Raw genomic sequence first — 27,235 nt, 5'->3', positions numbered from 1 at the left:
ACAGTGTTTGAGGGTTCCCTGTGTTCCACATCCTTGCCAGCACTTGCTATCTGTTGATGTATTGATAATAGGCATTCTGACAGATGTGAGGTGATATCTCATTGTGGTTTTAACGTGCATTTCCCTTTTCATATGTCTATTGTCCATCTGTATGTCTCCTTGTAGAAGTCTATTCAAGTCCTTTTTTAATTGAATTTTTTATTTATTTATTTATTTTTTTATCCTCACCCGAGGACATTTTTCCATTTTTTGCTCAGGTAGAGTGGGAGGGAGAGAGAGGAACAGAGAGAGAGAGAGAGAGAAACATCGATGTGAAGGGACACATCGAGTGGCTGCCACCCACACGACCGACCAGGGCCGGGGACAAACTGCAACCGAGGTACGTGCCCTTAGCGGGAACCGAACCCGGGTCTCTCCGGACCGCAGGCCGACGCTCTAACCGCTGAGCCAAACCGGCCAGGGCTATTCAAGTCCTTTTTTAATTGAATTTTTAATTTTTTTTTAAATTTTTAGTGTTGAATTGTATAAGTTCTTTATAAATTTTGGAAATTTACTTCTTATCTGATATATCATTGGCAAATATGTTCTCTCATTCAGTGGGTTGTCTTTTCATTTTATTGATGGTTTCTTTTGCTATGCAGAACTTTTTTAGTTTGATGTAGTTCCATTGGTGTATTTTTTATTTTGGTTTCTTTGCCCGAGATTGTCTATAAAGAAAAATAGTGCTACAAGAAATGTCCGAGATTTTACTGCCTATGTTTTCTTCTAGGATTTTTATGGTTTTGAGCCTAATATTTAATCCTTTAATCCACTTTGAGTTTATTCTTGTGTATGGTGTAAGAAGGTGGTCTAGTTTCATTTTCTTGCATGTATCTGTCCAATATTCCGAACACTAGTTATTGAATAGACTATCTTTACCCCATTGTATGTTTTGCCTCCTTTGTCAAATATTAATTGACTATAAAGGTGTGCATTTATTTCTTGTCAAAGCCTACTCAAACTATAGGACAGTCATAATACCAAGTCCATACTTTCTAAACAAATATCTACTGTTTTTAAAATATTATTTCTTTTTTATGAGCAGGAAATTAAGACTATTTACCACCTAAAATGATTCTTTGACCTTAGGCTCACTCACTTTATACTCATTTCAGTTATTTTATTTTACATTTTTATTATTAAAACTCCACATTATTTGGATAGAACCAGTTTTTCCATTAGTATCATCTTTCTGGATTAGATTTGATTATTATATCTTCCTAGTTTCCTGTGGTCTTTGGCAGTGTTTTAAGTTTTTTTTGTTTTGGTTTTAGTTTTTATGACCTTGACCTTTTTGAAGAGAAAATCTCAGTTCTGTTCTAAGTTTTCTAATTATATATCTTTTCTAGTTCAAGGATTATTACTGTTTTGCTATCCCCTATATTTTAGAAGTCTAAGATTAATGAAATGTTTTGACATTAAATTCTATATTTTGTCACAGTGCAAAACAAACACAAATGTGAAGAAAATTATTTTGGTTGTCCTAGTGGAAGGTGCATTTTGAATACCTGGATATGTGATGGTCAGAAAGATTGTGAAGATGGACTCGATGAATTACTCTGTGGTGAGGCATTATGTCTTGCTTTTATTTTATAACTTATTATTTATACACTGATGTTCTTTTATATAGATATTTTATATAAAATCTTTCTAACTGATTTAACAAAATTTTATTAAATGCTACAAAATGGTATAAATTAAAATAGAACATAAAAACTTAAAACAAGAAATTACAATCACCTATGCTAGTCTTTCTTTTTAACCTTTTCTGTTTTCCTTAGTTATCTCCATCAGTTTAAATGATATACATTTATTTTCTGACTTATTACCTTTAGATAATATATTTATTTTATGATATGAAAAATGAGTATTTAGCTCACACTGTTAGTTATACTCTTCCTACCTATAATTGACTATTTATTATCCTAAATGATTCTATTAATTGCATGGATAGCTTTAAATAGTGTGCTTAAACCTGGATTTTATTCTTCACCACCTACCTCTTAATTTCTGTGTATGTACATTTCATTTCACTTGGCAAGGTAAGAAAGCATAGTTATTTTTATAAAATATATGGCTTTTGTGATCTACAGGTGAAAGAAATTTTCTGTTGGGAAACATAGCATATGTTTACTATTTTAATTTAACACAAAGTACATACACTGTGGTGAATAGACAGAGTAGAAAAAAGATTAAAAGTGGATCCTCTATAAAATGTCAAGTTCCCCTAAAAGTAAATGTCACTATGAACTATAAAGGTACATTTTATTTGATTAAGATGATATATATCTTTACACCAGAGCCAGATTCTGACCAAGATTAACAGACATCTTAGAAATAGTTTATGTAGATGCAGAATTTCTGAGAGGAAGCAATTATATGGTTGCATCTTGTTTAATTTAAATTTTTTCCCTAGACTTCAGTTTTCTAAACATCTCTCTTTTCACAGGTCATTTAGGTAAATATTCTAAATAAGACACAAACTAAACACACACACACACACACACACACACACACACACACACACACACACAACCACTCCTCACCTAAGGATATGTTTTATTGAGTTGAGAGAGAAAGAGAGAAACGTCGATTGGTTTCCTCCTGTATATGCCCCACTGAGCATTGAACCCAAAACTTTTTGGTGTACAGGATGATGTCCCAATCAACTGAGCCACCCATCCAGGGCAAGACACAAACTTTTGAAAATATTTTATAGCATCAAAATACAAACTTTTATTTTTACAGTACTTTATATTTTGAATGCTTTGATTTGGAAGGGTTTTAGTTTTAGATCTTTCATGGTGATAAACATGCAGAGTGGAGGAACAGGCTGAGGGTGAAGGAGGGCCATGACAAACCTGACTTTGAAATAAAGTGTGTATACTATTCCAAATATATAATTTAGTAACAACATGCAAGCCACCCTGGCTGGTATTGTTAGTCAGACTTAAGTTTTCTCAAGAGAGAAACAAAAACATCGAAGTGGTCAGTACGAATAGGTATGAAATAGGTGGGTTGTCATCAAGCTGAAACTCCCTCAGGCACCTCATTTTAAAACCAAAAACATATGCTGGTGTGTCTACTCTCTTGTGACTTTGCCTCAGATGTGAATTTTTCTCCAGTTATTCAAAAATATATTAAAAATTATAATAAATAACTAGACCACACCTGGAATATTCATTTTATATCTGTCCACCACATTTTTTTAAATGGCAATCTGAAATAGGAGAGTACCATCAAAATGACTAGCTCCAAGTCAAACCCTGTGAGAATTATATTGAAGGAGCAATGTTGTATTACCTGGAAACTCAGAGGGAATATGCAGACCCTTGTCAATGTATTAAAGAGCTGTCACAGAGAAGAGGAATTTGGTTTGATTTATTATAGGATTGTTGCTTTTAGTTAAGTCTGAGGAAGAACATTCTCACTCTCAGATCTCTCCTAAGATGGTCTCAAATATTTATTTTTTTTTTTTGCACTTAAAAACAAACCCTTTTGCCCTGGCTGGTTTGGCTCAGCGGTTAGAGCGTCGGCCTGCATACCAAAGAGTCGCATGTTCAGTTCTGGACAAGGGCACGTATCTGGGTTATGGTTCATCCTTGGCCCCTGGTCGGGTCCAGCGGGAAGCAACCAGTTGATGTGTCTCTCTCATATTGATATTTCTCTTTCTCCCTCCCTCCCACTCTCCCTGAAGATAAATTGAAAAATATCCTTGGATGAGATTAAAAAAAAAAAAAAAAAAAAAAAAAAGACATTCTTGTTTGTTTTCTAGATTCTTCTTGTTCTTGGAACCAATTTGCTTGTTCTGCACAAAAATGTATATCCAAGCACTGGATTTGTGATGGAGAGGATGACTGCGGAGATGGACTAGATGAAAGTGACAGCGTCTGTGGTGAGCTGTTTCTCTGGTGTTTACCTTCAGCTTTTAGGGCCATGATACATGATATATAAGCTCTATCAGTTCAGAGGACACATACAACTTGGTTTTCTCCTTACCTTAACATTAAATTTATATATACATTTCTGTGTTTTTATTATTTTTATGGCAGCCTGTTCTTCCTCTATTTTTTTTTTTATCCTCACCCGAGGACATTTTTCCATTTTTTGTTCAGATAGAGCGGGAGGGAGAGAGAGGAAGAGAGAGAGAGAAACATCGATGTGAAGGGACATATCAAGTGGCTGCCACCCGCACGACCAACGAGGGCTGGGGACAAACTGCAACCGAGGTACGTGCCCTTAGCGCGAACCGAACCCGGGTCTCTCTGGACCGCAGGCCGACGCTCCAACCGCTGAGCCAAACCGGCCAGGGCTCTTCCTCTATTTTTATATATACAGTTGTTATTCAATGTTTAGGTTTATTTTTCTGAAGATTGACACAATGAACATAATTGTAAATTTTATTTCTTGTTTTCAATATTATTGTGGAATAGTCTCAATAACTGGAATTATTTGGATCAAATTATCAAATATTTCTTAAAGCTCTTAATTATATTGTTAACTTACCCTCTGAAAGTGTTATGCTGATTTATACCACAAGAACCACACGTGTATGTGTATGTGTATGTGCATATGGTGGTCATTGTTATTGAATTGTTCGCAATGGGAAGTAAAGAATGAGGCTATGATATAACACTTTAAAATGTGCTTTAAAAATGCACAATGCATCTGCCATGCTTTCACCATAAAGATAAACTATAAAAAGCACACAATACAGCGTCCAGAGGATGTATGCATAACCGTACACCTAAGCCTGCATGGTTCCTTTAACTGTGTCACCTCAAAAAATTCAATAAAAAGGAAAAAAAAAATGAAATAAAACTTTCTATTTCTTCCTAAGAAATAAAGTAAAATTCACCTTTGTATAATTAGTGGTATAGTTTTAATGTCTATATTTAACTAGTGTACGTCAACTGTGCAGCCAATATAATTGCTTTTAAGTAATCACAAACATTCAGCAAATTATTTATATGGAATTAATGGAATTTCTCAAATGGCAAAAGAAGTAATATAATTTCTATAAGTTTATTATACTTGACCAGTTATAATTTACTTGGCTGTCTATCTGATCTATTTCTATATGTGTGCTTGATATCTACAGATATCTATTCTTTACTCATTATAAAAGCTGTGTTTCATAGCTCTTTCATCCTCATTTTAGAGAGAAAAAGACCTGAGTTGTAGGATAAGAAGCATAAATAGAGTTAAATATACTTAACACCTTATTAAATGTCAGGAGTCTGTCCCACTCTTTAGATTACTACCGTGGAGACTGGTAGATAAGATTTTATAATGTTCAAGCTAAACTGAAGTTCTCTGGAAATAACATAAAATTGGAGCTATCCTTAGAAAGCAGACAATTTATTTTCTTTTATTTCAGCTAACCAAAATCTACTTTATATTTATACAGCTGAAACAATTTAGTTATACGACAGATGAAGGCAAATATCAAAAGATCACTATCACGAGCTCTGAAAGGAAAAAGAAATCAGCAATTAGACGCCTGCGTATTATCTGAACTACTCTGTGTCTATTTGCTATTGAATCTTTCTTTAATTTTAACAAAAAAGATTAGCTCCTTAGAATGGTTTGAGCATGCATCCAGTCTTCAAAATAATATTGCCGTGGACTCTTTGTGTAATCCTACATTAAATGGCTCCATTGATATCTCTACCCTTTCTGAAAGGGCACAGCATAACAAAATGGATAAAGACCCTGAAGTCATACAGAGTTAAATTTTCCCACACCTGTATTTTCCAGCTCTGTGATCACTCAGTGAATGGGAGATGACAGAGCTAGAACGAGAATTTAGGTTTCTAAAATGCTCACTAAATAATATAGTAACTCCTACCAATCAAACATTGCCTCTGAGTAGGTGCACAGGATGGATCTGGTGGAGCACTTGTCTTCCTTCTCCCTTGGGAGTCATATCCCTGGGGAAGTCAGTGTGTCTTCAGATGGCAATGGTAACCGTGGAATAAAGCCATGAGTTTTCCTTTGGTCCATTTTCTTTCCAATTGACTATGACATTTTGGCATGCTTTTAATACAAAATCTGTTGAACAGTATCAAGGGAGCCAGAAAATTAGCTGCAAAGAGTATTATGCCATTTCATGGTTTCAGGTATCTTAGTAATTATGTAGTCATAGCCTACATTTTACAGATAGCGAAATGCAGACATTGGTCTTCTCCAAGGTCAGGTAGAATTAAATTTCTTGACAGCCAAATCAATGATCCATTCGTTATACCTACCTTGAGAATAAATTAGGGTGATAATAAAAACAGAGACGAGAAGCAGAAAAAAAATGTGTTTTAAATCTCAAGCTTAATAACAAAAATATTATGAAAATTAGAGCACAAATTGAGACTGTAACAGTGAAAGTGACACTATGTTCTTACAGAAAGCTTGAAAAGATAGATAAGAAGAAATAATAAAAAGTACTTTCTGTAGGAAGAAAATTTTATTATTGAAGATACTAAAGACATAATAGGTAGCAGGTGAATTCATTTTTAAATGAAAGCAACATTTATTTAATAGTTTTTTTTTATGATTTTCTCCAGTAATAGATATTATATTAAACTTCATTCTATTAACACTTATCCTCAGTTGAATGAGCAAATCTGAATTATCTGGGGGATTTTTCAGCATTCATTTGCCATCCTGTCCTACAAAGTAGAGTATATGTCAGGAGGAGACGTGTTTATCTTGGAAAAGATCACTAGGGGTTTCTGTTTTCTCACCCCACTAGCCCCCTCCTATTACAAGCATTGCATCGAAAGCATGTTCTGCTCAAAACAACTCTGTGCCTGTAAAGATGACCGTGATAATCCGATTAATGCCTGTTGGATGTTGCTTGAAATGTTTGCAAACAGATATCTTAATCTAGTCAGTCATTTTCTTCCTGGAGATATTAACATTTTCTGAATAATTCTAACTCTATGATTTTTTAACTCTTTTCTATGAACAGCTTTTGGTCACAAGAAAGTGAAATTAAAGAAAAGTTAGATTTGAGGGTCCAATTACTAATTGACTCGACATTTTTTTAAATATAAATAAGAAACCATTCAATATGTATAACTATACTTGGGGCTAAGGAAACATAAGAAAGAATCACTTTCTGATTTTATATGATTGCCCTATTCTCATATAAGGAGAAATAAAGAACAAGCACCTAGGACCCTTTGAATGTACAAGTCAAGATGCATTTATTTATTTATTTATTTATTTATTTATTTATTTATTTATTTTGTAGTGTACAGTTGAGAAGCAACGTCATTCAACTAAAGCGACATTAACTCGATAAAGAACAGATAAAGTAGATTCTATTTATTAAGTGTGTAAAATCAAAGGGGATATGCATACATTTATTCTTTTCAACAACACAAGGAGGGAATTGAAGATAATGACATCGATGGTTAAGACAAGGTGTTTAGGAGTCAAAAGGGCAATAGGGTTTTGGTCTCCCAGCTCCACATGTGGCAGGTACCCTGTGTGACTTGCGACACTCTGCCAACATTTCAACTTTCTTTTCTTTGAAATTAGATTAATAACAGTTCTATTATTTGGGGTTATTGCAAGTATTAAGTGAATTAATATGTTAAATGCACAGCATATATTAAGCAATAAATGCTATTACTATTATTATCCTGATATGTTCTGTTCTCCTAAAAATGTATTTCAGTTTATTCTCAATTCTATGACATTTCTAAGCCTTGCTACATTTTACAAAGAGAAGAGATTGTTTAGTTTCTGCATGTAGCTTTAAGAACTATAAGTTTGAAATAAAGAAGGAATGCATTCCGAGAGGAAAATGTGTATCTATCTAGAGGGGAAGAATAATATTTGATGATTCCGAATAAGCACAGCCTTCCTTGTCAGGAGCATCCTTCTGCGTCCCTTCTTTCTTATGGGAGATGTAAATGATAGACCTTTGTCAGCAGACGTGCGGAGACCTTAATGGCATTTTCCCTTCGGGTTTCAGGTGCCATCACCTGTGCGGCTGACATGTTCAGGTGCCAGGGCTCCCACGCCTGCGTGCCCCAGCACTGGCTGTGTGATGGGGACAGGGACTGCCCCAACGGGAGTGACGAGCTCTCCACGGCGGGCTGCGGTAAGAGGCTCGGGCTGGGGGCCGAAAGGGGTGGCATCATCCTCAGACAGGCTTCTCTACTGCTCATACATCACATTTCTCCACCTTCTCCACCCCTGGGCTCACAGGGAGTGTCAGAATTAATCCCGTGGGATGCTGCATCACAGTAGTTCAGCAACCCTCCTGTTCGGAGCCTTTCAAACCTGCGCAGTGGGATTATGCACTTTAAAAACATTTCATGAACGCAGATTCATCATTCCACTTCTGAGATAATGTGACTCCCTGATATGTGTGTGAGGGCTGCAAGTCTGTTGCTTTCTTTTTCGCATCTTCCATCCAGTCCCTATCCCCCACTGTGACAACTTTTAGATTGCTTATTTCAGATACTCTGTAAACGGCTTCTGTGATCCTCAATAACTACTGATCAGAAGGTCAGTGAACACCTTTTAGCCCTAAGGATAGGGTATTAACCCTTAGGTCAGGTACAAATAGTACGAATGCTGCTGAATGGAGCTTGGGAGCAGAGGAATACTTCTGGAGGTCAGTTTACTAAGTTTCTGACTCTAGGTCACCTCAGGAAATGTACAGGGAATTACTGAATAGTAAAAATGTAGATCTGATCCTTTGCATGATCAGGAAAATGAAGAGTCTGAGTGTTTGAATGTAGTTTCCAAGGTCACATAGGGGAACTGCTGTACTGAGGAACTAATCAGAAACATCGCTGTGCGTTCTGCTCATTAAAGTGAGTTCTGCCAATCATCATCCAATGCCCTTTCCTCAGGTCTTTAAACAGAACTTGAAGCCATAATGGAAGTGTGTGTGTGTGTGTGTGTGTGTGTGTGTGTGTGGTGTGCATAAAGGAGCAGTAAAAGCAGAAAGGAAAAGAAACCTTTGAGCAGGCCTACTGTACAACAGTTCACTTTGATCTTGAAACTGGTGTGTGTGTCTGTAAAGGTCAATGGGGCCACTGAGGGCTACATAATAAAGGACTATGCACCAATCCAGGGATCCAGATGGGTCCCAGTATAATGCTGCTATTGTAACAGTTAACACTCTGGGAGGCACAGTAACACTTCTGGGCCACATGGGTGCTATTAACTAAATTATTTTAAAATACAACAAACTGTACTCAAGTGATCTCAATGCCAAATAAGCCTGTGTTTCTTAGTGTCTTAAGAAAACAATTCATGTACTGGAATTGGCATAATTCACTTGAGTCATATAAGCTGTCTCACAGTGCTTCAAAGTTAAAGGAGTTATTAGTAACTAAGTTTTACTTTGATTATAATGGGCAATTTTTAATGCTGGTTCTACGTGGCTTTTATTATTTTTTAAAAATAAATTTGTTGAAAATTAATCATACTTGATTAAATTAATATATGTATATATTTTTGTTTGCCCATTTATGTCTCTATTTCAGTCATTATTGAGTTGAAAGCAGAGATTGTGTTTCTTCAGGGAGTTTGGGGCAGTCTAGGGTAGAGAGTTGATAGGCCTGTAAGAGAATAATTATTATTCTTCAAGTGTCAGAATGATATAAGATACTAAAAAATATTATCACAAAGAAATATTATATGATAAGCCTAGAAATCTGGTGGAAGGACTTCAAGGAAAAGCAAAAACATTATCTGAGTCATAAAGAACAAAGAGAAGAAAGAGAGAGGTGTTACAGGTAGAGAAAGGTATCTATTAAGACATGAAAGAGAGAGACTGAATGGTAACTACATTTTTTCAACTGTCTATTGTATGTCCCTTATTTTTGGTATGTGCTTTTATTTACATTATTGAATTCCCACAGTATCTCAGTGGGGGGGATCTTCCAAAAATAATTGTTGGATAGAAATTTAAAGAACACCTAGAAATTTGAGTGCCTAAAAAGAGCTGATCTGCTTCATAAAACTTATCTAGTTCTTGCAAGAAACTTAGCAGATAGATTTTATCATTTTCATTAAATGCATAAACAAACAGATGCACAAATAAATTAAATAACTTCTTCCAAATACAAATATAAGGAGCAGAGTGATTTTCACGGAGCCTTCCTCTTTCCTGTATTTGATAATAACAGTCTTTTTTTATTTAAAAAATTGAGATATTATTGACATATAACATTGTATTAGTTTTAGGTGTATAACATTATTTGATTTATGTGCACACTGTGAAATGACAACAATAAGGTAGTTAACATTCATTATATAGTAGATTATTGACATTTGAAACATCTCAAACTTTGAGTCTTACCATAGCATTTATCCCCTAAATGTAAGAAAGGGTAATTTAGGAGTATTTATATGATCCCATCAAACTTCTATGATTCTATGCACATAACATTAAAATGTATTTCCTCTGCACAAGTTACCATCTTTTGAACATTGGCTGAAGTTTTATAGCCCATTTTGATCAACTATTTTTTTCTCACTGGTTAGGATCCTTGTTAGATAGAGCACAACTTTCATGGGTCAGTATTCTGAGAGGGTCGATATTTTGTTTTATGGATCGATATTCCTAGTTAGATGTGACACTTATGGTCGGGCTCATCACACCATAGATTAAAACCTATTTCAACACCCAACTCTTGAAGTCACCTAAATATTTTCTTTTCTTCTTAGAACAGTAACTTTCTCAGCCCTTTTGACTTTTTTTTTCCTCTTTCATCATGAGCATTAACAGTTGGTGATCTTTTCAGATTCATTTTTCACAGTTGAAGCAAGATTTTTGTCCTTTTACTGGCATTAGTACAAGTATGAGGAGAGAAAACCCCAGCTACATCTTACACTTGATTAACATTTTTAAATCACATATTAACATTTGAATCCCTCCCTCAGCAAACTTACAAATTACTAAAAGGCCTGAACTTTTGGGTTCACTCTAGAACTGTTAAATGTGTTAATATTAAAACTTTGAATTACATATACATCTACATTAATATATTTGCATATATTAATAAATATATATTAATATATTTGCATATATTAATACATGTATATTAATTTATCTGATATAGTGAGTATTGTGTAAAGTTTTTTTGTTTGTTTTTTTATCTAAATAGCTATGAATTATTGAGTGTAACAGCAAATATTTCCCAAACTCCTAAGGTTGGGGAAGATAAAATAGGTACTTATCTAACTTTACTTTTTGTAATGTCTGTCTTAGCTCCCAATAATACATGTGATGAAAATGCTTTCATGTGCCATAATAAAGCGTGCATTCCCAAGCAATTTGTCTGTGACCATGATGATGACTGTGGGGATGGCTCTGATGAGTCTCAGCAATGTGGTAAGTATATCTACACTTCTCCCAGAGAAAAGTCTCAGGCCAAATATTAGTCTTTTAAAATGACTCAAGGAATATATACATAAATAACAAAAACAAAGATCACATTCATTAACATCACTGAAGACATTTAAATTCAGTAATACACAGACACAGCACATATAACTACTTTAAGCTCCACAATAGTTACACATTTATTTGGAAAATCATACCTTCTTGTGATGTATTCTTATCAGGGGCCACATCCAAAATATGTTTATTAAACATATTTGGTTTTAAGTATTTGGAAATACTTAAAGATAATATATTGTTATCTAGCTAGTTCAATCTCATTGCCAAATCAAACATCTGAGAGAGGGGGAAAAGGAAATTCACAGTTGCCAAAATAACTGGATCCTAAGTATGTTCTTTTTACCTTATTTACACAGGCACTTATTTGTTAAAATGTAATACTATTATGAAATTGATCTTTTCACACCTATATAATGTCTATACAAACACATACATAATTTTTGAGGTAAAAATCAGTGTATTAAAAAGTCCCAGTTGAGGTTGAAACCTTATGAAAACCTACTATTTTTGTAATATTTAAATATGCACAAGAATGCATATAAAACAAGAATCTGTGAAGTCCACATACATCTGTGAAAGACAGCAGATTCAGTGCCCACCTGTGTCCTGCCTGTGCAGTGTCCACAGCCGTGGTCTATGATATGAATCTCTTTGAAATCCGTGGATATCAGATTTTATGATCATTTCACCTTTAAGTCATAGATTCATGTGATATTTTAAAAGTTTCATCACAACTCAAGATTTAAATCTGAAGTAGACTTATGTCTGATTGAACAGCTTTCCTCTGCCAGACACTCCATTTGGTTGATGTGGAGAAGAATGTGAGACAGAGGTCCCACTGGAAAATTTACCAAAAAAAATCAGAAATACAATATAGTATAATAACACAAATTGTCAGGTAGGAATAAGTATCACAATACATGAAATCGGAGCTAAGAAAATGATTTTTGAAGCACTAAAGAAGCTGTGAGTGTTAATCAGTAGAGACCTATTTAGATGCTGGAGAGCATGATGTGATTCAGAGCAAGACCCTGAAGCCAGACAGCCTAGGTCCACATTCTGGCTCTGCCACTTACTAGCTGTGTGATCTCTGAAGAGTTATTTCACCTCACAGTATCTCAATTTCCTCATCTGTAAAAATAATTATGATAACATAGCTTAACACTACGGTCTGATTAGAAGATTAAATGAGTTAATATTTATAAAGTGCTAAGAGTAGTTTTAGAAACACAGAGGAAATTCTGTGTATGTTTACAAAGACCTGCAAATTGAAATCATTGAGGAATAACAATTAGTCTTTTCTGAGGTCAGTTGAAGCCAGAAAATTAAGTTGAAACTAGATTGTAAATTTCTGAAATACAATGCTAAATAATTTATATTTAATTATTTTTGACTCTCAGTGACCAGAACGGATTTTGAAACAGAGAAATGTCTCATACAGATTTATGTTTTAGGGCCATCTTTTTTTAGCAGAGTGGATAAAATACTGCCATGTGAAAGAGGAACCATAAGAAGAAAATAAACTAGTTAGGAGTTTATTGCAAGAGTTTAACAGGGTGGTTCTGAGCCAGGGCAGAAAGGGTGGCATGGAAAATACAGAGGGGGCAGAATTCATTTACGGTTAGTGCAGAGGATACAGGAGAATTTCTATCTTGACGACTTGGTGGTGGTATTGCTGTTAATTAGCTCTGAAACACAGGAGTTTAAAGGCCAGTTTTACTGGTGCAGAAGAAAGATAAAACAAAATATTAAGATTTAATATTTTAAATGTGAACTGTTAATCAGATAATCACATGAAGCTATTTAGTGAGTGAGTGAAAATTTGCTTCTAAAGACCAGAAGAGACACAATCAAGACAAATGATATTCATTTGGTGACCATCACTATAAAAGTGACATTTAAATATGATCGAGAATGGGAACACTCAACACTGTAGAAAGGAGGAGGGATGTTAGGGTTTGTCCAGTGACATAAGCTTGTGAAAGAATTCACAACGGAGTGAAGAGAGAAAAGGGAGGTTATTTTATGTTCCCCATAGTAGCAAAAAGACTCATGCATTAAGTGGCAACACAAGGTCAGGGAAGAGAAAGAAAGTAGCTCTTTACTGGGGGCCTTAGGAAGTAAATAGCAATTGGGGCAGGGAAGGGATTGTGTTGAAGTTGAACAGATGCCAGGTGTTGCCTTGAGAAGTTATAGTTTGTTTGCTTTCTAGGAGACAGTCTGGCAGATGTACCAAGGAGGTGTCTTATTAGAATTTTCCCAATGCCTGTGAAACAAGCATAGGACAAAAGCTATATAAAGAATTCAAAAGAGAGAGAGACCTGTCTAAAGGATGTATGTGGGGGCAGCGGGGGGGAGGGGAGCGGGGGGAGCGAGGATGAGGTGGAGGATTCTTCCTAACCAGCCTGAAGATGTTAAAATAACAGGGAGGAGGGGGTGGAAGAGTGTAGCCTTGAGTGTCTTATCCGGTCCTATTGTTCTGTTTGAGTCACAGGAGCCAACAGTCTCAGGGTTTAATTACCAGGTGCTTCTCATCAATTGTGGAAAAACCATATTGTGGAAAAGAGAGGCCTGTTTTCTGTCCTTACAAAGGAGATAACAACAGACTGAAAATTGAAGTTAGAACTTTCCCTACAGCATATCGGGGTGGAACAGCAGAGGACTTCATACAGAAATAGGAAATACTGGGACCGTGATAGCTGGGACAGGTAGAGAGGAGCCTGGATTTCCAAGGTAGTGTGGTCAGCAACAACAAAGGCGACCGGAAACGCAGCAGATAGGAGTCTGAGACACCTTTGTGTTGGGCCCTTGTCACTTGGTATCTGAGGAATTCTGGAATGTAGGTGTTGCAGGAATGAGATGTTAAGGAATCAAATATGAACTGGAGATAAGTAAGGGAAAGTGAAATTGGACAGTGTAAGAAAGAGAAGCGTGTTGTTAAGAGTTATGCCAGTGGGTCAGTAACTGTTTGGGGGCTAGGAGAGACTTGAATGTATGTAGTGATAAAAAGGAGGAACTTGTGAAGACAGAGAGGGAGGGAAAAAGCATTAAGGAAACTGGGACTATTTTAGGACTACCTAGTTTTGCCATTCAAATTGATAAACATCTCAATTAAGTAATCATTGTTAATTTAGCTTTTTATTATAATTTTGCTTACTTTTCTAAACCATAAAAATCTTACTCCCTCTCTCCAAAAAACACTATATTTGCTTAGATTTACCAGAATATTTCTAACAGAAATGACAGGTTACACAATTAGGTAAAACATCTAATTTAAAACTTTATAACATTCTTAATCATAGGAATTTTACTTACAATCAGGAATAGATAAAACATTAACAATTGATGGGTTGATACTGTGATTTAAATAAAGTTTTTCAATGCCTCTAAGAATCAATATATAGGATACTTACAATAGTTTATGTGCTTATTGTTCTATAATTGACCTTTAATTTTTATTATTTTAACAATTTATTTACACTTTGAATGCTGATTCCTGAACATAAACGTGGCATTCTAGCTTCTGAGAATTATCATTATAACTCAGAATCAGTTCATCCATATGTTCTAGTACTAAACCTAATCAAGCTTGGTCTTAAAAATAATTCTAATAGCTTTCATTTTGTGTTTCATTCTAAGGGAACTCTTTAGGAGATAGATAATAGGTAAACAGAGTTGGTACATTGGAGTGTTGCATTCGTGTTTTCTCACTTAAAAACAGTAACAGTGCCTTGTTTCCAACTTTATTTTCTGGACTTTTACTCTATTTCCCAAACACAAATATTTCTTGCAACTATGACCACTGTCCCAGAGAGAAATAAGAAACACTTCCCATAGGAGACATTGGTAACCAACATTGTCAGTTAGGTATAGTGTAGATTAGAGGGTGCAGTTCTAATGAATATTTATTACATAAATTATATAAATTAGAGTGTTTATTTTTTTGTCTCTAGAATACCGGCAGTGTAACGCAGAAGAATTCAGTTGTGCTGATGGACGATGTCTCTTAAGTACCCAATGGCAGTGTGATGGAGACTTTGACTGCCCTGACCATTCTGATGAAGCACCTTTAAACTCAAAGTGCAAAAGTGCAGGTATAGAAAATATATGAAACTATTTTTATTCTAAAACATATCTTTTTTTCAACGCCAAAACTATGACTCTGATTTTTAGTTTAGTATGGTAGTCAATGAAAGGAAATGTAAGTAACTAAGCATTGATGGTTCTAGTGATACTAAGCAGGACCCTAGTAATGTAGTTAAGTAGAAATTTAATACGTAGCAAAAACATGAAAAATTCAGGCAGTGAACCTGATGAATCCATCACCCTGCCCCCTTCAAAAATATTAATTTTTTTCTTAATACATTATTTTATATGAATAAAATCTCCCTGTCTAAACTTATTGAAACATTCAGACATAAAAGAAATTGAGATTTACTGAGAGAAAGTCTGTATTATTCATACTTAGGCAAATAAAATAAATCATATATCATCTAAACAGAAATATATACATAGCCAAACTTGGTCTATTTATTACTTCACTATTCTGTACTAAATACATAGTCATATATTTTTAAAATCCCATTACTTTTTTTTCTCATGCAGTCTACATGTTAATAGGCTTTCTTTTATCATGTTAAATAACGAGCAATGTTCAAGTCATCAGAATAAGAGTAGCTACAAAACCAAGACTTCTTTGAGTAGACATATTTGGAACAACTATTATTCACTAAAAATGTCTTTTTTATGCCCTGACTTAAAAATGTCGATGTTATATTTCCAAGATGAAAAAAAGTTAGGGATATCTATTCTAGATTCTTAATTTTTGGTGACATTTAATTTTTCAGAGAATTATGGCTTGAGGGAAATGTCAAACTGTCATTACACTTTGAACGCATTTGTCACAATATAAATGAAGACAGAAATACTCTATTAATTTTACTATAGATACTTATTTAAAAAAATTTAATTGATTTTTAGAGAGAGAAATATCGATGTGAGAGCGAAACATTGATTGGCTCCCTCCTATATATTCCCTCCCTGGGATTGAGCCTGAAATCTGGCATGTGCCCTGACTAGGAATCAAACCAGCAACCTTTTGGTGCATAGGATGATGCCCAACCAACAAAACCACACTGGCCAGGGCTACAGATGTTTATTTTAATTGTCAACTTTTGTAATAAAGCAAGATATAGAGTAGGCTGAGCAAAAGTGCATTTTGCTTTTGATTTTATATATTTTGTATATAAAATATTTCAATGAATACAAAACATTTTATATGTACATATATTTACTATAATTTCAGAAAGATAAGTTATCATATTTGTGAATGTTTTCAACAATTGTAATATAAAAACATTGGCATGCCCTTTATATTCCATTTGTTTTATTTTCTTTTTCCAGAACAGTCATGCAACAGTTCATTTTTTATGTGCAAAAATGGCAGGTGCATTCCCAGTGGAGGTCTTTGTGACAATAAGGATGACTGTGGAGATGGTTCAGATGAGAAAAACTGCCATCTGAATGAATGTTTGAGTAAGAAAGTCAGTGGATGTTCTCAGGACTGCCAGGACCTTCCAGTGGGTTACAAGGTAGGTACTCATCAAAAATAGCAAATCATCAGATACATTAGAATTTAATTAGGCAAGGAAGAAACAAAACAAAGACAGACTCATGGATACAGATAGCAGTATGCTGATTGAGGAGGGAGGCAGAGGGAAGGGGGCTCTGGGGAGGTAGAAGGCGGCAAAGGGAGGTTCATGGTAATGGAAGGAGACCTGAGTTGGAGTGGCAAACACATGATACGATATACAGGTGATGTGTTGTAGAACTGTATGTCACCCCAAGAAATGCAATACAAGTAATTTGGGGTAATACAAACTATTTAATCCAACATAGCTGTAAAATGTAAATGGCATCAAAATATGTTAGGCAAAATTATTTAAATGGAGAGTTTCTACTTATGGAAACCATAATAATAATGTGGTGTAAAATATACTCAGGAAGACAAAAAATCAAAATATTTTCAATATGTGCTGAGCGTAAAGAAAAATGTAAGAAAGGGAAGAGCTGTGTTTAGGGAGATTACTGCTATGTTAATAGCTGCATTATATATAGATATATATATATATCTTAAGTTCCCACTTCTTCCCTCAGTCTCCCTCCCACACATATTTGAAGGTAAATGGGCTAATCATTTATTTACCACAATGTTGGAGAATACAACATTTTTCATAAGAAGAGAAATAAAAACAAAACAGAACACATGAAATATTAGGACTAAGTACAAGTACATTAAAGACATAAATCATGCCTGATATACTAATTGCTTTTTGTTTGTACCATTTTCCTGAAGAAAGTGTTTCACTGACAACATTGATTGACAGAAATAGTTTTTGAAAGCATCTGCTTCCTTCATGTTGGAATGGAGGATGCAAACAAAGAATTAAAATTAAAGTTCTGTGTTAGGTAAATTGATTGTGTAAGTGTGGGAAGAATCTCAGGAAGAACAATTCATTTGAAATAGTATTTTTAACTGAGCACTAGCTCTGTATGAATTGCAATAGGACATGGCTTTTATTAAACACAGAGGGAGTCTAATGCCAGTTAGGACCATTGCAAAGGTTAGATTTTGTTCTACTGAGTGTTGCACTGATCAGAACACCCCTGGGGTACTGTGTACATTTTTTGACATGGCACTTTAAAAAGAACCTTAATAAATTGTAGTGGATACAAATTTGTACATCCAGATGCATAAGGGATCTGGAATACACATTTTTGGAAGTTTTGCTTGGGGCAAAGGTGGCTTATTAGCTGTATTCAAATATATGAAGTACTGGAATAGGCAGCATATTTAGTGCTTGTTTCAAAGGTTAGATTTAAGAGTTAGGAGGCAGAGTCTGCTCATTATGAAGAAGATTGTTCTAAGATTAGAATTCTTTACATTGGAATGAGCAGCCTCATTTCTCACCACTAACAGTGTTTCAGTTGAGGCAAACGTCTTCCTTTAAATGATGCTAGAGAAAAATTGTGTTTATTGTAAAGATGGGTCATTTTCCCTATCAGCCTTAATATTCTATGACAAGCCAGTTCTGTCTAATGGTAAATTAAGCCGAGTGATCACTTTGCCATATTTAATTCTGAATTTCTGGTGTTATGATTAATGTAACTACAAGATTATACTATCTATCATGATCTAAAATCTATGATAATTAGCTCTGGCCAGGTGGCTTAGTTGATTGAAGCATCATTCCATACACCAAAAGGTTGTGGGTTCTATTTTTGGTCAGGGCATATACAGGAGGCAATCAATCACTAATGTTTCTCTCTCTTCCTTCCTCGCTTTCTGAAATCAATAAGCTTGTCCTCAGATGATAATGAAAAAAAAACAACTGTAATAATTATTTTCCCCTGTGTAAAAATAGAGATAAAAATGAAATATTAAGAAAGTTACATTTATAAATAAATATTTTTTTACCCAATATTGCACTGACAGATTTGGTTAAATTTATAGACATAAAACACACATGCACTCACTTACAAACACTATACTATAAGTAAAAGAAAAACAAGATAGAGTCAAGATAGCACTTAATAAGATGAGCATGTATCAAATAACTAATTTTGTCAGTACATATTTGAAATTCAATGAAGCAGAAACATATACTAGTTACTTATGTACAATCAATATAGAAATGTTTCATGAAAAAGCAGAGGATATGTCATAGAATTATAATAGGTAACTACTTAAAATATTGTAATGGGTTATAAATAATTCTTTAGTTCTGTCTACATAATATATAAGTCTTTATATCAATAATAATAATATATATATATCATAAAATACATCTATCTATCTAAAATTTAAATTTCAAAGATTTATTTGTGTTTATCTTGTGTGTATTTATACTTTGTCATATCAATCCTGGTGGTAAAACCTAAAAATTATAGAGTATCCAATGATTGCATTTTGACAGAACATTCAAAATGAGGTTTAATGTTTTTTAAATGCCTCCATGTAAGACGTACTTTGTGCCCAGAAATACTGTATTTGAAAAACTACTTTTGGTAGCAGTAAATATCATCCAGAAAAGCAAGTTGAATCATTCTATTTTAATTACTTTATAAGACTTCTTACATAAAAATATTTGTTTATTGATACCTTTAAAATATCAGTATTTTTATTTTGACTTATCTAAAAACGAAGTGAGAATTCTAGTTAAAATAGTCACTATATTTAATCATTCAAAAATTATTTGATATGATACCTGACACAGTTGCTGTGAATAATGTTTCTGAATATATACACATGTCAAAACTAATGAATAAAATAAAACATCTATTGTGGGAAACAGACCAGTATAAAAATTTAAGGAGCTAAGATTAGGATCAAAAATAAGAGATTTAGCCTGGCCAGTGTGGCTCAGTAGATTGAGCATCGTCCCATGGAATGAGAGGTCCTGGTTTGATTCCTGGTCATGGCACATGCTTGGGTTGTGGGATCGATCACCAGTAGGGGGCATTCAAGAGGCAGCTGATCAATGTTTCTCTCTCACATCGATCTTTCTCTCTCTCTCTACCTTCCTCTCTCTTTAAAAAAAATCAATAAGAATAAAAATAAAAATAAATAAATACTACGAATAAATAAATAAGAGATTTAAAAAAAGGTTCAAAGCAAATGTTTTACATATATATTTACTGGTAGGAAATGTAGTAAAAAAGCTTTACCTACAACAAAATGCTTATCTATTTGGGAGAAAAATGTCAAATGGTGGTTTCTCTTTCCCTGGAAATGGGGAAAACTATCCAATACCTTATTTCTCAATACATTATCAGCAGAACATGTCAAGAAATCCTCCAAATTCTGCAATAAAATAAAAATTACGTACGAAAGCAAAATTTAGAGTTTATGGACTAAGAATAACTTACATGTTTCCTGTAAAAAACATACAATGTATCTATTCAAAAGGGAGTAATAACATTCACTAAAGCAAGAATCTTATTTTGAGGGCAGGGAACATTTACCATGTTAAAATAAATGTACTTCTTGGAGAGAAGGAATTTTTCATGATAAAATAATCAATAGTTGTCAAATATCACTTTAAAAACTACACAAAAATGTTCCTGAAAGTAATAGAAAAAGTTTAGGTAGCTATGTTTCTTTCTTCTAGCTATACAATCCTATGTGAAAATTATTACAAAGCAGGAAATTTTGAAATAGTTCTTGATGAGAAACATTAAAATGACATGGAGTATATATAAATCTCACTTATATAAAAATTGTCTTTTTAAATGAAGGTGAGAAAATTTTAAACTGTTATGAATCTCTCATCTTTTATTTCTGAATATACAAATGATTATTTTCTTTTATTCAGTTTATGTAACTTAAAGTAGTTGAATTTCCCATAGATGTTTATTAATTATTTGAGAGCGTCAAAAATGTTTTTTTTATAACAACATTACTGGATTGGGTAGTAAATCATTTTTTTAAATGTGCTTATTCAATAAACAAAGAAAACACACACAAAAAACTTACTGCCCTGGCCAGTTTGGCTCAGCGGTTAGAGTGTCGGCCTGCGGTCCAGGGAGACCTGGGTTCTTTTACTGCTAAGGGCACATACGTTGGGTGTAGTTTGTCCCTGGCCCTGGTTGGGTTGTGCGGGTGCCGGCCACTCGATGTGTCCCTTTCACATCGATGTTTCTCTCTCTCTTCCTCTCTCTCCCTCTCACTCCATCTGAACAAAAAATGGAAAAATGTCCTCGGGTGAGGATGAAAAACAAAACAAAACAAAACAAAAAACTTAGTATAAGCCTTAAACATCCCAATTTTATTTGTTTATATACATGTATCTTACATTCAGTAGCTTTTACTAATTTTACTTTCAGGAAATAAAAAAATATATATATGTTTTTATCCACACCATCTATTTGACATAGTAGTTCTATAATCCTGACATTAGCCATTTAAAGTGATTTTTAGAAGTTCTGTTAAAATTGGGATACTGCCCAGCTGGTGTGGCTCAGTGGTTGAACATCGACCCATGCACTAAGAGGTCACTGGTTTGATTCCAGTCAGGGCACATGCCTAGGTTGTGGGCCTGATCCCCAGTGGGGGGCATGCAGGAGGCAGCCAATTGATGTTCTCTCTCATTGATGTTTCTCTCTCTCTCTTCCTCTCCCTTCCTTTCTCTCTCTAAAAAATCAATATAAAAAAATTAAAATATATAAATAAATAAAATTGGGATATTGTTTAACTTTTCTTTTATACTCTTTGAGAGGGATTCAACACATTGTATGAGGTTTCTTTCACTTGGTTCTAAAGTGCCCCTTGAATTCAGCACTGCCCTGTGTCTGCCTATGGGTCTTCCAGCCTCCTGACCACATGACCCCATGATCTAATTTCCAGTCCTCTTCAGTGACATCTTCTTGTGTCCTGTCAGTTTCTCACCTTCTTTTTAAAAATGCTGTTGTTGTTTTTTAAATTGTGGAAATATATGTCACATCAAATTCACCATTTTAACCATTTTTAGGTGTCCATGTTAGCAGCACTAAGCATCTTACTTTCTTTGCCATGGCAAAGCCACATCCTCTTGCCTTCCTACCTCAGGTAGTAAGTTGAGTCTTGTTAAGAAAAGTAATATTGTCACAGCCTCAACTCTGCTCCTGGCTTTACCTAGGCAACTTCACCTTTGTGCCTCTAGGTTTCTCGTCAGTTTACTAAGGAAAGGACACCTCATGGGTTTCTGTACGGCTCTAAGGAAATAACATGATAATGATGTTAGTAAGTAAAGCCCTGCATAAGGATGGGTTGTCATGATTGTTCAAGCCTTCTGAAGAGACAATACAACAAAGTAGAGTAAGAATACAAGTTGACAGTTTAGCTCTGTGTCCTTTGCCATTCTCCAGCCATGTGGCTGTGGTGGTGTCAGTTAACTTTGTCATCTTCCCCACTTCAGAGGATCAAATGAAGGTATTTGAGAGTTTTTTTCAAAACTTGAATTTTGTTTCATGTTTGTAATTCTTATTAAAGTTTAATCACTGGGTGACAGTCAGACTTGATATTGGTTGAATCAAGCTACAGGGATATCCAACAGGAAACGACAGTGATAATGACAAGAATTGGTTATTGGTTTTTATTCTGCAGTGCAAATGCTGGCCTGGATTCCAGCTGAAGGATGATGGGAAAACGTGTGTGGATATTGATGAATGCGCCTCGGGCTTTCCGTGCAGCCAGCAGTGCATCAACACGTACGGGACCTACAGGTGCCTCTGTACAGAGGGGTATGAAGTACAGCCTGATAACCCAGATGGCTGCAGGTCACTCTCAGGTATCGAACAACTTGTCCACTGATCCAACCTCTGTTACCCTGAATTTTATAGCTATTTCATTGAATTCATGCCTTCTTGCCATTCCTTAGAAATCTAAATTCTTCCCTACTTACCTTGATATGGGAATTTGACTGTCTGATTTTGAGTTGTTCACAAACTGCTCTGTGTGTAATATTGCATTATGGTCTTGTGACCTAGTAAGTGTTTGTTTTGCTTTGTTTATATTCTGAGAGTGCTCACCAGTTACAAGAATTGTCTCTATCATTTCCTCCTGCTGAATCACAGGTTCTTAGGCCAGGCTTGGCCTGGACTATCAAAGAGCCTATTGTGACAGTATTCTAATGGTTTCTCCTTCTCCCCTACACACACTCATATAGGTATGCCAAGTAGAACAGCAGGTCGATACTAATAACAGGAATAGTGATGATAACAACAGCAAATCAGCTATATAAGATAATTTTAGTTCCTTGTCATTCAGCAAATATCATTCAAATTCTGTTTATTCCAAATAGTGTGATTGTTTATAAATTAGAAAATTCAATAGAACACTACCCATGACGTAAAAATATATTGTAATTAATTAGGGGAGATTATCACATATGTTAAAATAATACAAAGCCATATACAATAATGATTATTAAAATGGACAATAAATGGTACAGATGGTGTCTCTAGCATCATTACTTTGCTTTTAAGTATAATGAATCAAATAATACTGCTAGTGTCTTTTAAATATGTAAGTACAACACTTAAAACATTAGATGTTTTCTCATCTACTTTCAGGGACAAGTTTAAAAATTAGTTTAGTTTTTTAACTGGTTAAAACTTTGCACATTATAAAAAATGCTTTAAATTTTTATGTCACTTTTACTTATTTTTGGAATATTCATTCCTGAACCAATTTGTATATTATTTGGAACATATTGTTTTATTTGCCAACCTATATGCTATTTGCTAGCTCACTACATTACACATTTAGTGACATAGGATAAGATGAAGACATAAAATCTCCAAATCAGTCAGTTTCCATTACTATAAACTTTTCATAAAAGACTGTGTAAAGGAGACAAATGCCAATAGTTACAGTTTTCATCTTGTTATGTCATATATCCGTGCTGTATTTGTTTTCCATTAACAATCATAATTAGAAACAAATAATAGTTTTGATTCAAAACAAGTGTTCTTGAAGCATAAATATTTTGCTAAAGAGAAGCTAGATATTTTTTCAAAAGTTTTGAGATATAACTGACATATAACATTGTATAATTTTAAAATATACAAAGTGTTGATACACATAATTACTGTATGGTTATCACCATAGTGTTGGTTAAGACCTTCATCACTTCACATTTCTTTTTATGGTAAGAACATTTAAGATTTACTCTCTTAGTAACTTTCAAGTATATATTACAATAGTGTTTTCTATCATCACAGTGCTATGGCATTAGATCTCCAGAACTTATTCATCTTCTAACTGGAAATGTGCACTCTTTTATCAACATCTCCCCATTTCCCCCACCTTTACACTGGTAACCACCATTCTTCTTTCTGTTTCTATGAGGATTTTTTTTTTAAGATTCTATGTATAAGTAATATCAAGGTATCTGTCTTCCTTTGTCTGATGTGTTTCACTTAATATCCTGTCTTCAAGGACCATCTGTGTTGTCACGAAATTTCAAGATTTTGCTCTTTCTCTTGGCTGAGTAATATTTCATTGTATGATATACCACTTATTTATTATCCATTCATCCATTGACATACAGTTAAGCTGTTTCCAAATCTTTGCCTTTGTCTATAATGCGGCAGTAACCAAAGAGTGCAGACATATTTGATACCTTGTTTTTATTTCTTACCCATATATTCCAAGAAGTGAGATGGCTGGATCATAGGGTAGTTCTATTTTTAACTTTATGAGGAACCTCCATACTGCCTTCCACGATGATGGCACCGATTTCCATTTCTGCCAGCAATGCTCACTTTTCTCCCCGTCTTTGCCAGCCCTTGAAATCTCTGGTCTTTGGACGATAGCTCTTCTAACATTGTGGTTTTGATCTGTATTTCCCTAATGATTATTGCTTTTGTGTGTCTTTTTATGTACCTGTTGGCCAGTTGGTATCTTCTTTAAAAAACTGTATGTTCATTTCTTCTGTGTTTTTTTATGGATTTTTTTTTTTTTTTTTTTGGTAATTGAGTTTTAGAAGTTCTTCACATGTTTTGGATATTAACCCCTTAGCAAACATAATTTGCAAATATTTTCTCTCATTCTGTAGGTTGCCTTTTATTACATTGATTGTTTCTCTTGCTATGCGGAAGCTTTTTGGTTTGATCTAGTCCCACTTATTTAATTTTGCCTTTATTCTTTATGCATTTTGTGTCATACCCAAATAGTTGTTGCCAAGACCTACGTCAAGGAGTTTATTTCCTATGATTTCTTCTAGGAGTTTTATGGCTTAAAGTCCTACATTTAAGTTGGAAAGAGAAGAATTGTTTAAGCATTGGGGTAGAACATGACTGATTAATTTTATATTTACAAATATAGAACTATATTGACAGGGATGACAAAGTGTGTTCAGCTTGAGAGCTGACTCTGCTGAGTAGGGGTATGCATTTCCGTTCAGCCTCAACAGAAAGACTGGGGTGACTGCTCCTGCTGATGGAAGGGGTGTCCATTAGGTGTGACCCATGTTTCTAACCCCTGACGCAAAGTGTGCTATGAAATACATGACAAAGGAAGAAAGTAAAAAATTTAACATAAATTAAACAGGACAAAATGTCTATAACTATTAGTGCTATACAATAAAATTCCTATATTACATAAAGTGACTACCTTTTTATTGTTTTTTTCTCATTTCTGCAGACATTAAATGTACTTACCCAGCAACTAAGTATATGAATACATCATAGAAACAAAGGTGTTTAAAAAGAGTTTGAACAAAATTTTTATTGAATTGAGGTAGGATTATAACAATCAAGAATATGATCTAATTGACTTTAAATTATTCAGACACAACATCAAATAAGTATACTATACAACACTTCATGGATATCTTTTATTTAAGAAACCAATTTCTTTCCAAATAAATTCTGATGAGAAAACCAAGCTAAAGGTTTAGAGAATCTTCATATATATGGTCAGATTCTTATTATTATCTTTCCTAGTTTCTAGAACAAATGAGATACTAAAACATATCGCACAAACAATAAGAAGGAAATAAAGACTATTAAAGGATTTAAAAAATCAGAATCATGAGGAAAGGTAAAGTTAATAAATAAACACTTTAGATCCTATACATCAGGAATTATTTAAGAGAAGTCCCTAGCAGATGAAAAAATGTATATGTAAGCAATGATACTCTTGATTTTCACCGAAGTTATCCAGAGAAGATATAAATGGTTAGTTGTACTGTAGGTTTCTAAGATAGGGGTAACTTACCCTTTAAAAAAATTCATCTAAGAATTATATTATAAAAGCAGATATTTCTACTCATTTCAAATAAATTAGATAATTTAATATTCAAGGAAATTGAGGGAAGGAGAGTGTTAGCATTTGGAATTATCTTGATTTTCAGTACTGTCTTGGTATCTGATGCTTTTTCATCTTATTATCAACTAAAATGCTTAGGATAAAATTTTTAACCATAAATCTACTAGAAAACACTGCATTTGAATTTATTTTGGTTCAGAAACTAAATAGAAGCTAAGAAGAGTTAAAACTATGTATCCAAAAGTCTAATATGTTTTTTGTTTTTGTTTTTGTCTTGGAATCTAGATGAAGAACCTTTTCTAATTCTTGCTGATCATCATGAGATAAGAAAAATTAGCACTGATGGCTCCAACTACACCCTTTTAAAACAGGTAGGACATCCCCATGGTGATTTTATAATATTCATTATGGGTTCTGCAGATATGCATTAGAGCCACAGAAATACCTCCCAACTGGAATTTCTAAAGCACCATCATATATACGTGCTTATCTGAATATGAGATTACCATACATTTTATTTTGTTTGAATTGTCCAGGTGATGCTCTGAATTTGTCACATCACACCATATCAAAGAAAGTAAAGGATACAAAGAATAATTGATGTAAGTGAATACTTGTCTCAAGAATAGAGTAGAGGAAGCAAAAACTTCTCTTTTAAAGCATTTTGTGCGTTACCCAAATACATTTTTTTCTCGCCTTGGGGTCTAAAAATATTTCTTTATAGAATTCAAATTTATGTTTATAAAATCAGGAAATAAAACACGTTTGCTGATTTCTAGCCTTTAAAATGTGGTAAAAGGAAGAGAGAAAAAGTGAGATTGTCACTCAGTTGAAAAGTTGCAAGGCACACACTTTGTCTTACCCTCTTCATCGCTCAACCTATCTCAAGACTCTGCATTTCTGTTTCTATGTTTGAATTCTATTGTCAGAGTTTATTCGTACATGTTATTTGA

At 34.2% G+C, this 27,235-nt stretch overlaps 1 protein-coding gene across 1 annotated transcript in view; it reads left to right on the top strand.

The window, feature by feature from the left end:
* Positions 1-27,235, top strand: part of LRP1B (LDL receptor related protein 1B) — a 1,816,022-nt gene that overhangs the window by 1,549,591 nt on the left and 239,196 nt on the right. Inside the window, exons 50-57 of the mRNA XM_036254023.1 lie at positions 1,481-1,603; positions 3,815-3,934; positions 8,021-8,149; positions 11,279-11,401; positions 15,424-15,564; positions 16,874-17,061; positions 22,614-22,797; positions 26,568-26,653. Coding sequence (XP_036109916.1) covers positions 1,481-1,603; positions 3,815-3,934; positions 8,021-8,149; positions 11,279-11,401; positions 15,424-15,564; positions 16,874-17,061; positions 22,614-22,797; positions 26,568-26,653 — 1,094 coding nt within the window. The remainder of the gene's footprint in view (positions 1-1,480; positions 1,604-3,814; positions 3,935-8,020; positions 8,150-11,278; positions 11,402-15,423; positions 15,565-16,873; positions 17,062-22,613; positions 22,798-26,567; positions 26,654-27,235) is intronic.

This window comes from Molossus molossus, unplaced genomic scaffold (assembly GCF_014108415.1).
Source record: "Molossus molossus isolate mMolMol1 unplaced genomic scaffold, mMolMol1.p scaffold_m16_p_11, whole genome shotgun sequence".
Lineage (NCBI taxonomy): Eukaryota > Metazoa > Chordata > Mammalia > Chiroptera > Molossidae > Molossus > Molossus molossus.
The sequence above is the reverse complement of the archived record's forward strand: the minus strand, read 5'-3'. Positions and strand labels throughout refer to the sequence as shown.